The 15,724-nt window shown below is 43.3% G+C and overlaps 2 protein-coding genes across 2 annotated transcripts in view; one reads left to right on the forward strand and one right to left on the reverse strand.

The window, feature by feature from the left end:
* Positions 1 to 13,522, forward strand: part of LOC111670942 (uncharacterized) — a 28,277-nt gene extending 14,755 nt beyond the window's left edge. Inside the window, exons 2-14 of the mRNA XM_023427923.2 lie at positions 1,197 to 1,366; positions 1,646 to 1,731; positions 1,934 to 2,073; positions 2,259 to 2,454; positions 2,600 to 2,747; positions 3,630 to 4,949; positions 5,931 to 6,194; positions 6,465 to 6,809; positions 8,145 to 8,300; positions 9,045 to 9,218; positions 10,315 to 10,396; positions 10,519 to 10,667; positions 10,756 to 13,522. Coding sequence (XP_023283691.1) covers positions 1,197 to 1,366; positions 1,646 to 1,731; positions 1,934 to 2,073; positions 2,259 to 2,454; positions 2,600 to 2,747; positions 3,630 to 4,949; positions 5,931 to 6,194; positions 6,465 to 6,809; positions 8,145 to 8,300; positions 9,045 to 9,218; positions 10,315 to 10,396; positions 10,519 to 10,667; positions 10,756 to 11,022 — 3,497 coding nt within the window. The 3' untranslated portion in view covers positions 11,023 to 13,522. The remainder of the gene's footprint in view (positions 1 to 1,196; positions 1,367 to 1,645; positions 1,732 to 1,933; positions 2,074 to 2,258; positions 2,455 to 2,599; positions 2,748 to 3,629; positions 4,950 to 5,930; positions 6,195 to 6,464; positions 6,810 to 8,144; positions 8,301 to 9,044; positions 9,219 to 10,314; positions 10,397 to 10,518; positions 10,668 to 10,755) is intronic.
* Positions 12,820 to 15,420, reverse strand: LOC147817882 (uncharacterized). The gene has a single exon (XM_087179764.1). It carries the CDS (start codon positions 15,213 to 15,215, stop codon positions 13,896 to 13,898), a length of 1,320 nt encoding a protein of 439 aa, XP_087035890.1. The 5' UTR covers positions 15,216 to 15,420; the 3' UTR covers positions 12,820 to 13,895.
* Between the last annotated feature and the right edge of the window lie 304 nt (positions 15,421 to 15,724).

Below are 15,724 nucleotides of genomic sequence, written 5' to 3' on the forward strand. Positions count from 1 at the left end.
TGTTACAGTCAAGTGCAGTTGAAGTATCGGAGTAGCAGCAGTAAGGAATAATACTTGATGATAGAAGCACTGATACATTTGCTGTATCTAACTATGGTTTAGTTGACTTGGACTTGAAGTTTCCCAGTGTCTCTGGCAGCCTAAAATATCTTGGTATTGTGGTAAATGTGTAATATAAATGTCTAAATAGTAATTCGGCACAAATCCTTTATTCACACAAGACATTTCTTGCTGGATCATGTTTGTTATTAAATTTAGGGTTTTATTTATTTGGACTGTGGAATTCTGCAAGAGAAACTAAACCCTGCTGTGGTGAGTGAGCGCGCTAAAATAAGCCCACGTATTCAGTAATACATCCTGTGCTCTTCATTAAATCCCCTATACTGTTAGGTGTCGCTCTACCTACTGGTTCTGACTGCGAAATTAGTAGTTGTTTTCTTGGACTGTGTTGTTCTCAAAATAGCAAATAACCCCTTCCTGCAGAGATGGCAGCTGTCAGGTTGCAGACTTGACAGCGACTCTTGGATTTAAGACATGTAAAGACTGCAGACAGATGAGGGTCAATGAGTAACCAAAGGAGTGGCTATGACAGTCTGCATGACTCACCTTTTACAACTCCACCACTGCTGATGTCAGTGCACATGGGGTTTTGACCGATTGCAAAAGACACTGTAATTATTCGGTCTGTGTGTATGCAAACTGAACTGGCGATCGGTTGCTAGAAGTTTTGCAGTGCTACATACTAGATGTACAATAATAAATCTTAACTTTTGAGTAGGGGTGGGCAAATATGGTTGAAATCTGTCACATTATACATGATTTGATGTTGAAATTTTATTTTTTATCATTGTGACACTGTATATTTTCTGAAATCATATCAACTAACCAGATGGAAATGTCTGTTTAAAGCTAATTCGGTGAATGAAATACGTAAAAACAAGTCATATTAATGCAAAAAATCCTGTGAAATCTAATAGTACCATGTGCACTCTGCTCATTAATCTGCAACTTTTATCACAATGACCTAATGCAACTAGAGATGTTAAAATATACTGTATGTGTATATATATATATATGTATAAATCTTAACAGTTTTTCTGTTCATTTTATAGTATATATGCCATCATATTGTCCTTCCCTTGTCTCTGAGTGTAATAATCTTCACACCAGTAATGATAAATCTTGTATTTCCGTAGATGCTTTGTTGGCGGACCTTGAGTCCACAACATCCCACATTTCCAAGCGCCCGCTCTTCCTGTCTGACGAGACCGCCTACTCCTTCCCTGTTGGGGATCAGACCCAGCAAGACATCTGCTCTCCACCTGCTCCCACTGAGCAAACCCTGAACGGACTAGATGAAACAAAGGTAAATGTGCACTGTACATATAGTGTATATGTCTTGGGCATGATGTGAATGACTTAAATAGAGGGTTTTTTTGGGGGGGGGGGCTCACCTGGTAGACAGTGTACCACATAGGCTTGGTCCTAACAGCAGCGGCCATGGGTTCAAGTCTGGCTCGGCCCTTTGCTGCATGTCAGACCCATCTCTCTCTCCCTGACGTTCCTCTCATAATTTACTCATAAATAAAGGTTCGTGTAAATTAGGTGATCCCTTTGTGAATGGTCCTCTGCATACTCTGCTCAGTCCTTCAGCCCAGCTCAGAGAAGTCCCTGGTCTAGAGATAGCAGCAGTCCAACCCAACCCACTGGTGAAGAGGACCACGTATACAGGTAGGATTCACAATAACTTGTCTTTGGGGAAATAGATCATTTAATTTGGTACCGTGGTTGTCAACAACCTCTACCACTTTTTGCCTGTTATAGGGAGGGGATTAACGCTGGTGACATAGTGTTTCTATTTCACTTCAACAGTTTGACACATAAGAAAAATTAGGCCATGATAAGTATTGGTTCTTCTCTCTACTCTGTACAGTTTTCCTAATAAGCAGAAGAATAGTGAGTCATCAGCAGTTGCAATGAACTCATCTTTGGGCAGCAACCTGTCTGAGTTGGACCGCCTGCTGTTGGAGCTCAATGCTGTCCAGCAAAGCACTCCTGCCTTTGCCACAGAAGGTACACAAAGAGATTCATGTACAATTCATAAAATATTCTCTTGTTACTCTGCAAGATGTCACCATCAGATTTTTGTGTTATTTTATTTTTTGTTTTATTTGTTATTTTGTTGTCCTGCACTTTTTTATTATAATCTAAGCACGAGATGTGTGTGAGATTCATTTGGCTTTTCTTTCCTGTAATAGAAGAAGCAGCTCCACCACTGCCTGCCAGCAGTATCATCCACCACATCCACGAGAATGGAGTCTCTACTGCTGGCAAGGCCGTACCACCTGTGATGGAGAAGCCCAAACGCAGTGCGACAGCTCGTGGAATAGAGGATGTACGACCAAGTGTAGAGAGCCTCCTAGATGAGCTGGAAAGTTCTGTGCCCTCACCCATGTAAGACACAGATTGTTACAGCAAGAAAATAAATTATGCCAACGTGTGAAGACGTTTTTTGATTACTGCTCAACAATGTTTTGCTTTAGGGGGTTTTGTAGTTTTTGGTTTAACGCTAAATTGATTGTGCTCTTTTCTTCTTTAGTCCCACACCTTTGGTGGTGTCACACGAACAAACCGATGGCCAAGAGGAAACACCAGCACAGCAGCAAGCCAGAATGTCTGCCTCCTCTGCCACACGTGAGCTGGACGAGCTCATGGCGTCCCTGTCTGACTTTAAAGTCCAAAGCAATGTGAGTACAGGTCACAAGTGGGTACAGTTTGGGGCTCTGCAGTTTGCACAGTTGATTGAAGATATTTTTTGGCTGTGTGTGTGTGTGTGTGTGTGTGTGTGTGTGTGTGTGTGTGTGTGTGTGTGTGTGTGTATGTGAGTGTGACTGTGACTGTTTACGACTCTGCTGACCATGTTTACGGGTTTGCACAACTGTTAAATTAATTGTAGAAACGGATAGGATCAGACTGATTTTGTTCAGTGTTTTTGTTTTTCGATAAATTGGTTGCTGCTGCTGGCAGTGTTCCACAGCAGGAGTTTTCCTACAACAGACACTCTGCTGTTTCACATCACATCTTCATCAGCATTTTTCACACACTACACATACAAAAACTACTTTAAATTGTTGTCACTCAACAAAATCATGTTAAAGGTTTTGTTATGCCTTGTTTGAATGACTGTCCAATTTGTTTCAAGCTTGCAATCATAGAGCAAGTTGTGGAGTTTACGCAGCAAAAGCAGCATCTGTACATCATTTTTGGTTGGTTTTATTCTTAATGTGTCAAAGAAAAAGTGTTCAACACCCTAGTCACATTTGATAATTGAGGTGATTGTGTCCGGCCCCTGCATGTCCGAGGGAAACAGTCAAGACTTAATTTGGTAAAATAAGCTGAAGTTTTTTCATATTATGTTAATTTTTTTTTTGTTGAATTTTATAAAGGATTACTTTTGAAACAAGACAATTGAGAGGGGTCTGCCCTCGCTGGGTTTTGTGTGTGAGACTATTATTCATTCCCCTCATTCTCAATCTGTTTTTCCTGATCTCTTTCTCTTTTCTCTACCACTGTGTGTGTCTTGTCTTTGTATGTACATTGCATTCATGACATCATTGCTCTCGATTCAGTCTGGCTCTCAGTTGTCTCTAAATCAGGAAGCAGTAGACACTTCACTGGTAGCTGGTTCACCAGTTGTCCAAGCAGTAACTGCCCCATCTATAAATTCCCATGCTGGCTCAGTGGATACTCTTCTACTTTCTAGTCACACTACTCCCTCCTGCACCCCTGTCCCACTGGAACTCCATATAGATGAAGACGGTTGTTCGGCCCCTTCAACTTCAGCTGGTTCCACTGTAGTAATTGTAACATCCAAGTACTCCCAGATCCAACAGAAAGATGATGGTGTCAGTGTTACTTCTGAGATCTCTCATGTGGAGAGCCTCAGTGTCTCCAGTACCCAAAAGCCCACAAGTCAACCAGAAGTCAGTTCTACACAGATATCAGCCACTAAAGTCATTGGTTGTAAAGTCTCATGTCCACCTGGAAAGAGTTTAAGTCCAATTACTGTTGGCAGAAGTTCTAGTCCAGGCCCTGCTGCTCAGAGCTCCAGTCAAGTGGTTGTTTCCAAGAGTCCTAGTCCTGTTATTGTGTCTAAAAACCCCAGTCCCATTCTTAGAGCCAAGAGTCCTAGTCCACCTGATCTTAAATATTATAATCTAAGTCAGTCTTACAAGAGTCCAAATTCAGTTCCCACTTGTCATAGTCCAGAAGCAACTGCAAACAATCAAAGTCCCGTGATAGTGGCAACAACTACAGGAACAGTGCCAAAGACTGCGAATCCAGTTACAGTTCCAAGGCTTTCAAGTCCAATACCAAAAAGCACAAGTCCTGTGACAATCCCTTATATCTCTAGTTCACTAACTGTACCCAACAATTCTAGTCCTTGCCCAATAATACTACCAAGACTTTCAAGTCCAATAACAGTTCCCAAGAGTCCCGCTTCAGTCATTAGAAAAACACACACAGTTCCAGGCACTAGCAGCCCCAGAGCTTCACCAGTTTCACTTGCTGCTGTGCTACCAAATAGTCTGTCTCCCCAACCCACAGAAAAACAGGCAGGCGAGGTACTGGATTTAACATGGCCATGCCGGGAGCCTTTATTGGATGATGCTTTAGACAAACTCTTAGCCCCCAACTCACCCCACTTGGATGAGAACCAGCCACCTGCTTCCACCTGCTTCATGCTTGGAGATGAAGACAGATCTTGGGAGGAGGAAGACGGAGTTTACCCCGATCTGAGCCGAGATGGAACGTTGACCCCCATGACTGAGTCCAGCTGGATGGACGAGTGTTTCACCCCCTCCACCTGCCCCGGGACACCAGATGCAACGCTGGACCTGCCCGTACAGCAGCCCTCTGCTGTAGAGCGACTATCTGCTTCTGGCCAAGTAGGAGGCTCAACTGAACTCTTCCAAAATAAGTTGCTGGCATAAAGCTAGAGAGGCTTTAGGACCCCTTGCTGTCTTTCTGCCGATTTGGCCATGTGGCCTAAGATATCAATTACCTCTGACAATAACGGCAGGATGGCTGTGTCAGAGGATTGCTCAAGCAGAATGTGTCTCTAGTCGCTAAGACAAGCTTATTTTGGGAGAGCAGCTCCTACAAATACTCCTGGAGCTGTGCAATCGTACAGAAGTGCCTTGGTGTGGAGAAATTCCTCCATCTCTGTGGTGTGATGCATGTGTTGTCATTGCATAGCAATTACAAAATGGCTTGAGGGAGAAGTCTCCCTGTAGAAATTATTTGTGGCTGAAAGGATGTCTACGCACGCCCCTACTTGCTTCAGTCGACATTGCTGTGTTAGTCACTGGGCTTGACCGATCATGTTTACACAACCGACGAATGATGCAAAGATGTGTTTTTAATCACTGACTGTGTCAATTCAATAAGATGACGTTAAGACTCCACAGGCGAGTGAATATTTTTTGTTTTTGCTAATGTATAAGAACCTGTATATACAATATAAAACAAAAAAACATGTAAGATCTTTGCTTTTTTGACCTTTGGCCTTGCCTTGGCATGTGTAGACCTTTGTGAAAGCATTTTGTGATAGGCTTGTGCTGTCCCCACAGCCACTTTCCAGCATGTCACGCCACAGATTCCTGAATATTTTTTAAGTAGACTTGATGGTAGAGAATGGATTTGAATGGAAGGCTGTGCTAAGCTTCGCCAAGAAAAATCGATTAAACGCACAAGTGCCCGACAAAAATTCCAGAGCATTTTGACAAAGCCAGCGCTTGAACATTTTTGCCACTTGAATGCAACATCCTGTGTTGGGCCTGTCCTGCTTGTGTTCGTAACCCAGCACAGACTTTCTGGTGAATGGCACAACCCCAGCTTCCCACGCCTCCTTATTATCTGCTCTCCAGCTCAAGTCAGTTATCCACCGCACCAAAGAGACCTCCAATGTGCATCCGATGTACAGGGAGGGACTGCTGCGACGTAAAATGGGGCCGATCATAGTGAATAAAAGCAACTCGCAAGACCGACTCATTGAGGAGCTGCAGGGGAAACTGGGGATAGGGCGAGTGGAGCGCTGCCGCAAACAACAGCCAGATGATTGGCTGACGGAGGGAGTCATCGTCATGTCCAACCCACAGCGAACACGTGAAGAAGTGGCCCAGCCATCTAAGGTAGACATTCTAAGTGGACAGTAGTCAGTGCTATTCCTGGACCACATTAAACCAAGAGTTGGAAATTATATATCGTTTTGTGTTTTTTTTTTTATTCATGTTTTTGGCCTGTTTTTTCTGGACTGAACTCAAATATGCAATTTATCGATATCATTTATCGCTCATTGAGGCATTCATCACCATTTCCTTTTCTTCGTCCTGACCTTTTTCTTATATCTTATCTGTTTGCTCTCCTCTCTTTGCTGTTTCCTTTTTCCTTCTTTCTCCCAGATCATCCTCCCTCCTGAATCACCTGCCCCACAGAGAAAAGTCCTGTCCCCTCCACAATCTCCCCCAGCACCCAAAAAGCTACGCCCAGTTAAGCAGACTCCTCCGCCACTACCCCCTCCCCCTCCGACGCCTCCTCCTCCTCAAGAACCCACCCCTCCACCCCCCAAAGAGCCAACTCCTCCCCCAAGGGAGCCCCCACCTCCCCCTGTCCAGCCCCCCCCTTCACCTAGCCCCCCTCCTAAACCTGTCACGCCACCTCCGCCTCCACCTCCACCTCTGCCTCCCAAAGTCTTTGTATCAGTGGGATGTCAGACCGAGTACGACCCCATCTTCCCACCAATGCAGGCACGGATCACTTCTCCTCATCTCTCCCTCTCCTCTTCTCTGACCTCATACTGTCTTTCCACTTTCTCTCACACTTGAACTGTTTGATTCTCTTGTCTGCTTTGTACTCTGACTTTGAGTCATTTTACTTGAATGAGTTTGCAGGTTAGTTATTTATTTATTTACTTACTTATTTGGTCCAAATCCAAGCAGTTGCACCACTGTATTACAGTGAGCTAGAGACTTTGTCTTGTCCTTGGCTCTGTTTTTTGACCCCCTTCTTGTTCATTGATGCCAAGTTTCAGTCGGTCGCATCTCTAAAACTTTGTCTGAAATCCAGTCAGTCCAGGTTATGGGGGGTGCTGACATTCGGGCAAATGGGACTGAGCCCCCTTTTCTAATTCTGTCATGTGATGGCGCCAAGAGCTGTGTGTTCAGAGAGGAGTGGAGTGGAGAGTTTAATAGCTTAAAGGCAAGCAGAGTGTAACCCCCCCCCATGTTCCCGCTACACTAACTGTCCTGCCATGCACAGGAATGGTAGGCTCTCAGTGCAACTGAAACCTAATCTGCCACATGACAGCGCAGTTACCACCACAATTATAGCATCTCCCACAGGACTTCCGTCAACAGGTCCCACTAGGTTAGCATGTCCTTGTTGAATGCCATGCGCCATCTGATTGATGTGCACAGATGATTGACATGAGAAACGTATTATATACGTCCAAGTCCAGGGTCCGTTGAGAGGCCTGGTTATTCTATTTGGTCAAAGGTAAGGTGGGTCATTTATTTGTGTGTGTGTTCAATGTGTGCGTTAGCGCGTGTGTGTGCGTGTGTGTGTGTGTGTGTGTGTGTGTGTGTGTGTGTGTGTGTGTGAGAGAGAGAATACATAGAGCAGAGATGCTATTTTCTCTCTCAGTGGAACGCAGGAGTCATGAAGCTCCAATGACCACACCATTTGAGAAGGTCTGTGTATGCTTACATTACAGAAGCCAAATGCATCTCGATACACATTCACAGTCATCATCAAACCCTGCAGACATGGATTACGTTTGATCAAGACATACTTAGTCACGGTTAAAATGTTCATTAGCTTTGTCATGCAGTTTGATACTCATATGTACAACATATTTTCTGTATCAACTGTAAATATTTCATTCCTAATAAGAGTAAACAGGTCGTTTTTGTCTCTTCGTCTCTGTTGCTGCATAGACCTGTGACTGAATACCACAAGCTTCTCTGTCGCAGTCATGACTCCGTTGCCATTTATTATAAGCCATTTCTGTTGTTTTGACAACCCCCTGTACTGTACATCTGAATGGTATAATGAAAACAATCCGGGTCTTCCATCTCCAACAGATCCAGTCCCAGGGAAAGACATCTCCTACCGCGCCAAAACCAGCCAACAAGCTGGACAACATGCTGGGAAGCCTGCAGTCAGACCTCAACAGACTCGGAGTCCAGACTGTGGCTAAGGGTGTCTGTGGTGCCTGCAAGAAACCCATTGTTGGACAGGTGATGATAATATTGAATCATATAAGTCAGTTCACTGTCAAACAAAACTTAAGTTGGTATACATGCGAAATAAAAACGTGGATGTGTTTAGATATGAGTGTATATACAGTTAATATATTGAGTGAAGCAAGTGAAACATAATTTAGAATACCCAATAGACCTATATAACATCATCATAGCTGTTTTTGTTTTTTTTTGATAATGTAGTGAAAGGAAGATGCACACTTGCAAACTAATGTGCCCAAGTTGGATGGGTTGTGTAGTGTTGGCTCATGCTCGCTCATTGCTTAAGGTCAAAGCCACTCAATCCATCAATAATTTAACTTTTCATTTACCTGGCAACCAGTAGTTTGAGCAATATAAAGAATTGCAGCATATATTCAGCATTTTATTAAGTGTAACTTTGCAAAAGCATTTGTGTGAAGACAACGTTGTCACAAGCTTAAATTAAACTGGTTTAACTGTAACTAAGGGGAGGGTATTGTTCTCTCACTGGACTACACTGAATGTATTTCCTGGGAATAAAATTACATTAAAATGAACTGGATTATCAAAAAGCCAAAAATGGATGTGTAAAACTTTTTGTCTTTTGACATCTCATTGAGTTATGATATCTGCATCTGCCGCTGTGTGCAATACCCCATTTGCTTCTTGCATGCAAGGCTGCAGTGATTTTCTCTGCTGAGCCAGGGCTCTCCCCTAGCAGCTCATTTCAATTTAATGCACTGTGTCTCCCCGCACCAGGTGGTGACTGCCATGGGCAGAACGTGGCACCCCGAGCACTTTGTGTGCACCCACTGCCAGGAGGAGATAGGCTCCAGGAACTTCTTTGAGCGAGATGGACAGCCTTACTGTGAGAAAGACTACCACAGCCTGTTCTCACCACGATGCCACTACTGTAATGGACCCATACTGGATGTTAGTAATGCATGCATTAACACACACACACACGTGTACACACACACACACACACACACACACACACACACACACACACACACACACAAACAAACACATACAGAAACATATATACATGTGGGTGGATAATGATATTTATTTATTCATAACTTAATGGATTAGGGCCTTTCTGGAAAAATTGCTATATGTCAGAAATTGTCGAAATCTTTCTCTGACAGACACACACACACACACACAGACACACACACACACACACACACACACACACACACACAGTCCTATCTGTAGTAGAAGGGAAGTGACTTCTAGTTGTGTTACGAATGCAGACAGACTTAATGCATCTGTCCATGTCACTGCATGCTCTCCTCGCACTTGTCAGCGCTCAGTCATATCTTCATAGTGACACACGCCCCTCGGATGTTTTCAGTGTTTGCGCTTACACGCACACTCACGCACATACACACTCACACACACACACATACAGTGCATACAGTGCCAGAGGTGCTGGAAGGGAAGTAGATAGTGGAACTTGGACTTTAGCCTGGGGAAAGGCCAACTTGAATCACTGCCAAGGGCTCCTGATTCATCCTTGCAGTGTGCTTCACACACACACACACACACACACATATATATATATATATACACATATATATCTCCCTCAAAAAAAAAATCCTTCTTTTTCATCATTGCAACCCCTGGTGGCAAAGTCGAGAATCACTTCTGCACCCAGGTGTATGGGGGGTTTACACTGAGAAATTCTTACTCTGCTTCAGAAACTGACGTAGTTGTGGATGTTTTGAAATCTTGTTGTTGTTACATGGACAGTATGAGTGTGCGTCTAGCTGAAGCTGCTGAGAAATGCTATCAGGCCTGGAAAACATGAGCTAACAGTCATAGTATTCCAGCACCTCCTACACTGCCTCTGTGGCCTTTGTCTGCCCTCTCCTGGCTTCCCACTCACTGAGGTATTCATTTCTCCCCTAATGACAGACATGCAGGATAATATGTTTGAGTGTAACATGAGAAATCATATTTATGGGTCACACCTTAAGGAGAGGGTGAATGTTTAACCGTTTGCTTCACCTTTGTTTCACAGAAAGTAGTGACTGCTTTGGACAAGACTTGGCATCCAGAGCACTTTTTCTGTGCCCAGTGTGGAGCCTTTTTTGGACCAGAAGGTAACAGCCGCTCATCAGTTAAGAGCACAGCACTCAGTTTGTGTAGCCTCAGAGCAGTGTTGAATTTTTCATTGCTTAAAGAAGTGTGCAGAGAGTCAGCGTGTGTCTTTGCTGCCCTCTAGGTTTCCATGAGAAGGATGGGAAGGCGTTTTGCAGAAAGGACTACTTTGACATGTTTGCCCCTAAATGTGGTGGCTGTGCCCGTGCCATCCTGGAGAACTACATCTCTGCTCTCAACTCTCTGTGGCACCCTGAATGCTTCGTCTGCAGGGTGAGTCGCTCGTCATTCTCTACTGAGTTTGGCCATTTCGTGTCAACCTATTATCATAAATCCTACCTCTTCTCTTCTGATTCTGCAGGAGTGCTTCACGCCATTCATAAACGGCAGCTTCTTCGACCACGAGGGCCAGCCGTACTGCGAGGCGCATTACCACGAGCGACGCGGCTCACTGTGCTCTGGCTGCCAGAAGCCCATCACCGGCCGCTGCATCACGGCCATGGGCAAGAAGTTCCACCCGGAGCATTTTGTGTGCGCTTTCTGCCTCAAGCAGCTTAACAAAGGCACCTTCAAGGAGCAGAATGACAAGCCCTACTGCCACGGCTGCTTTGTTAAACTCTTCAGTTAGACTGCATTTCTGTGTGTGAATGTGTGTGTACACGTCTGCAGACGTTTATTCTCGTGTCTAAATGCACATGTGAGTGTGTGTGCACTGGCGTGTCTCGCACGTATGAGTCAGTGAGGTGGTTTTCAAGACAGAGGGTGTTAATGCACTGGTGGATAACATCAGAAAGATGGGAAACGACTGACTATTGACTCTTGACACTGAAGGGACTTCCCTGGCTGTCCAACCTCTCAGGCTTGGCATTTCACACTTTTGCTAAACATTTTTAAGAGAGCCCAAAGAGATTTTTATTTAGAGGTTTATTTCCCCTTGTGCGTGTGTACATATAGATGCGTATGAGAGAAGTTGCAGGACTTCCTCAGAGCTGTGTAAATGATTTTATTCCCCTATTGCAGGGTAAGACCTTGCACCATGTGGTGGTTTTACAGTTTGCAGGTATGAGACAGCTGCTTGATTGCATGGACCACAGAGAATTGACTTCATCAGTTTTAAAATATGTTGAGTGTTGAATACCCAGTGCTTGGCCAATGAGTGTTAATCTATGAAAAAGATGTATTTTTGTAGCTTTGGAAATAATTGGGGTGCCATTTAAAATAACCATGACAACACTCCATATGTACATGCACACAGACACACACTGGACTCCGTCTTCACATCTTTAAAATACCAGTTCAAACTCTCTGCACACTCCAACCACAGATCTCTTGATGAGACCGTCTTAAAGGTGCATTTTACAAGTTACTGTCATCAAGATATCAGTTCTTATTTTTCTACTGTTTTACTATTAAAAAAAAAAAAAAAAAACCCAGATGTTTTCTCAGTTTCAGCATGCAGTAAATTCACGTGTGCTTGTGTAACCTCACTGTTTCCCATTGGAAGTGAACTCAGTCATTAGGAAAATAACCTCACTGAACTTTTTTTTTTCATGTCGCAACTTGAAACTTTGTTTTTACTTTACTACTGCAAAGTGTGTGTTCAATTACATTAAAAATGTTCAAATGAAATAAAAACATTTCAGCTAGTGATGACAAAAATAGGTCAATCTGTACCGTGATTATAAATGTTTAACTTTTGGTGCAGCTTTAGATTTTTTTTTTTTTTTTAAAAAGCCAAAAAACAAAGTTGTTGAAAATGAGATTTACTGCTGTCAGAAGAATATTATTCAGAATAAATGATGCTTCAGTTCAACATTTTTTCCATATTTTACTATTGCTACTCTTGTGAATTAATCGCTGTATTAAATCAATTAATGAGGCTTGTTCATGATTTAAATTGAGTTGTGCATTTGGATTAGAAGCATGCTACTTTTATTGTGCAGTTTTATCAGCCCTAGCTGCCACCAGTTGCTGTTACAATCAGAATCTAAATTTATATATGTTCGACTTTGTGACAGAACTGTGTTTTGTCACTGTTTTGATTTAAAAAATATATATTTTTGAGCTGTTCAGGCTCACACTGATATTCAAAGAGCTGGCTCTATTGGCAAGTAGGCTAACAATAGTTTACCCTCCTAACGCAAACACACACACACACACACACACACACACACACTTTACCAGCTTGGATTCCAGTGTGTCAAACTTCCAAGGAAACGCAGCCCTCTGGGTTTTTATGAGTCGTGAACTATGATCCTGCTGTCTGAGTTGATATCGGTGCTTGGCTCACTGATGGACGATAGATATTATGTGTTACCTGGTCAGGAATCAGAATATGACACAAAGCCAGAGCCAAACCTTCAGCAAAATTTATGTAATGACTCATTTCGTCTTCATTTTACTTATAGACATGACATGAGACGTGTTTTTTGTTTTCCAGTATTGCTCGTCTTTAATTTTGATCACTGGGTGTTCAAGGAATTAATACACAGTATCCACATTCAGATTGTTTTTACTTCGAGAAAATATTTCTTGTGCTCTTGTGCCAAATGTGTCAATGCAATAATGTCGTACACACTGTGGAGTTTCAGCCTTTCCTGTGATTTGACTCTTTCTGGGCTGAACTCTGGAAGAGGCTTCACCTGCTGTGGTGCATCTTAACTCGGAAACTTTACACTGTAATAGACAAAAACCCCTCTGTACTGAGTCATTCAGCAGACGGTATAGTGTAGCAGACTAAGATTTACAGGTAGCAGGGGCAGTGCGGCTGTGGGAAAGACATTTGCGCCTTCATTTAAACTGTTTATGCCTAAGAAAATGAACAGGAAATGTGAGTTAATTTTGCCCCATGTATACTTATCTTCTTACAGTATATTGCCTTATAGTTTTTGCTTCTGTCAAAGAATTAATGACAAAAAAAAATAAAAAATCCTTAAAAGCCTTTTACTGTTAATGAGATTACGTGAACTTTGCTTTGTAAATGGAGACATTCATGTGATCTTTTACCATTTGAATTTTCTCATGAGCCACAAATGGTTTTGGCTCTTTGTATGGGTTGGTCCTGATTACTGACTGATTAATATAACTGCTGCAAATAAAATAAGTATTTCTGGCATTGTTCTGTCCAAGAGACGTGTGACTTCTGTGCTTTTACTTTTCACACATACTATTACTTTTAACTGTTTTGCATAAAATCAGATTCTGGCACAAGATTTTCACAAAATATTGAAACACACAGAAAGGAACTAAACTGATTTATTATCTTAATTATTTATTTTGTGACCCTTGTCAGGATTTGAACCCCAGATTGGGAAACTGCAGATTTAGGTTAACAATGTAGAATATGACCAGATACTATAGATGTCCAAAGCAGTCACGACTTTAGCACTTTGAAGTCTCTTGAAATCAAAACCCCAGACATTAATTTGATCCTGACAGGTTCTTCACAGGTCAAACTGCGATCTGTAAACAGTCCAACTGACCTACCACAAAGACAGATCCTCAGTACACCTGACACACACAGGGACAGGACAACACGTCTCTCTTGCGAGGAGAGGTTGTGACCTCAACTCTGTAGTTTGTGAGAGCTTGGAGCTTGGCAGTAAGTTCAGAGAGATGTGGCCGACTATCCAGAATCTCCAAGTATTCCAGGTCCTGCAGCTGGTGAAGGCGTAAGAAATTTTTCTCTGGTACATGTTCATGGCGAAGTTTGAGACGTTTCAGCTTTGGAAAAAGTTGTGGGATTTGAGCTGTGCGAGCTCCCAAATTTGAGGGCCAGGGGTCTATGTGAAGGTGGAGGAGATTTGGTACCTGCACTGCTACGGCTCCCATGTCCCCAGAGGATAATCCTGCAACACAGAGTGTGAGATTGGTCACTGTGGCTGGAATGGAGGTGACATACTTCTTAACAGGTGGGCCCTTGACAATGACCAGGGTTGAGAGTTGAGGGAGGTCACTCAGCCATGTTTTCAGATGACACACAGGTGATGGCCTTCTATCTAGCATCTCCTGGTGTGAGTGCCTGTAGAATACAGCAAGACTCTTCAGGCCAGGCATCAGTCTCATTGCATCTTCTGGTAATGAGTGATCCATGCAGTCGATAAGTTCCAAACTGGACAAGGCCGGGGCACCAGCTTGTCCATGTGCTCCTCCTGAGGGACCTGGGTTGGGTCTGGGGATACTGTGAAAGGTGCACAGTCTATGCACAACAGACAATGACAGATGCTTCAACTTAGGCAGGCAGTTAAGTATGGAGTGAACCATTAAAATCGTCTCTTCAAAGACTCCCATTTGATGACAGACCAGAGATATAAGATTTGTGAAGTGGGAGACAGCAGAAATGACGCTGCCCATCGCTGCTGTGGGAAATGTAACATCACACATGCTGAAGTGAGTCAGCTGCTGGGGTTTGGACACGGTGGAAGCATCTAGCGAAAGAGAACTGCAGCTGCTTCTTATAGCCAGACGCTTCAAATGTGGAAAGTCCTTTAAGCAGTCGAGGCTCTTCTGGGAGCTTTGGTCCATTACTACCGTGGCGACAGCTGGGAGCGAATGGGCAAGCTGCTTCCAGTCCTTAGCTTTGGAGCTCCTAACCACCACACTGGTGACTCTTCTACGACGAAGCGTGGCCCAGAACTGACTGTTGTAAGGGCCATTTTGAAAACTCAGAACTACAGCCCAGTCTTTCCAAAGAGACCCGTGGTCAACAAGCTTTTTGAAGTACTTGCAGGATGCCCGGACGTTTAACTTATCTGCCGCTGACAGGTATCCAAAAACGTGGTTCCAGACCTCTGACGGCAGCTGTGAAGGCGGCTGTGCCATCGTTTTGCTCTGCTACCGCATTTGTCAGTTAGCTAGTTGCCTCTCACTGGTATTCATTTTTTTTTTTTTTTTTTAATTTCTGTCCGAAAGCCGGAAATATTAATTTTGAGTCCACGCTTGTTAATGTGTAAAGCGCTAGTTGTAGTGGGAGGGTAGCTGCTGCTTCTTTGTGTTTTTTTGGCGGATTGCAATACCAACATTTATGTGCACACTGCCAACTACCGTCCCGGGGTAGTCAAAACACGATCTAATTAAGAAATAAATCTATTATTACCCCTTTCTGAGTTTCCCACACCTTATCTCCATTTGTTCCATAGTGCATAAAAGTGCATTAATATGTATTCTGCATTTTCAGTTAGATTACAATTCACACATAATTGTGAGTTTACTTTTCCCTACAAGCAGTATCTTCTTAATGCCGATCATGTGGCAACGGACGTCATTGACACTACAACCGTCCAATAGTTGTGAAGCTGACGCCCATAACTCCACTGTGATTGGTCAGTCAC

Source organism: Seriola lalandi, unplaced genomic scaffold, assembly GCF_002814215.2.
Source record: "Seriola lalandi dorsalis isolate HSWRI2012SDOR001 ecotype SW California unplaced genomic scaffold, Sedor1 jcf7180002054864, whole genome shotgun sequence".
NCBI lineage: Eukaryota > Metazoa > Chordata > Actinopteri > Carangiformes > Carangidae > Seriola > Seriola lalandi.

Coding starts and splice junctions, on each gene's coding strand:
- LOC147817882 (XM_087179764.1), bottom strand. CDS start 15,215: ATGGCACAGCCGCCTTCACAGCTGCCGTCAGAGGTCTGGAACCACGTT.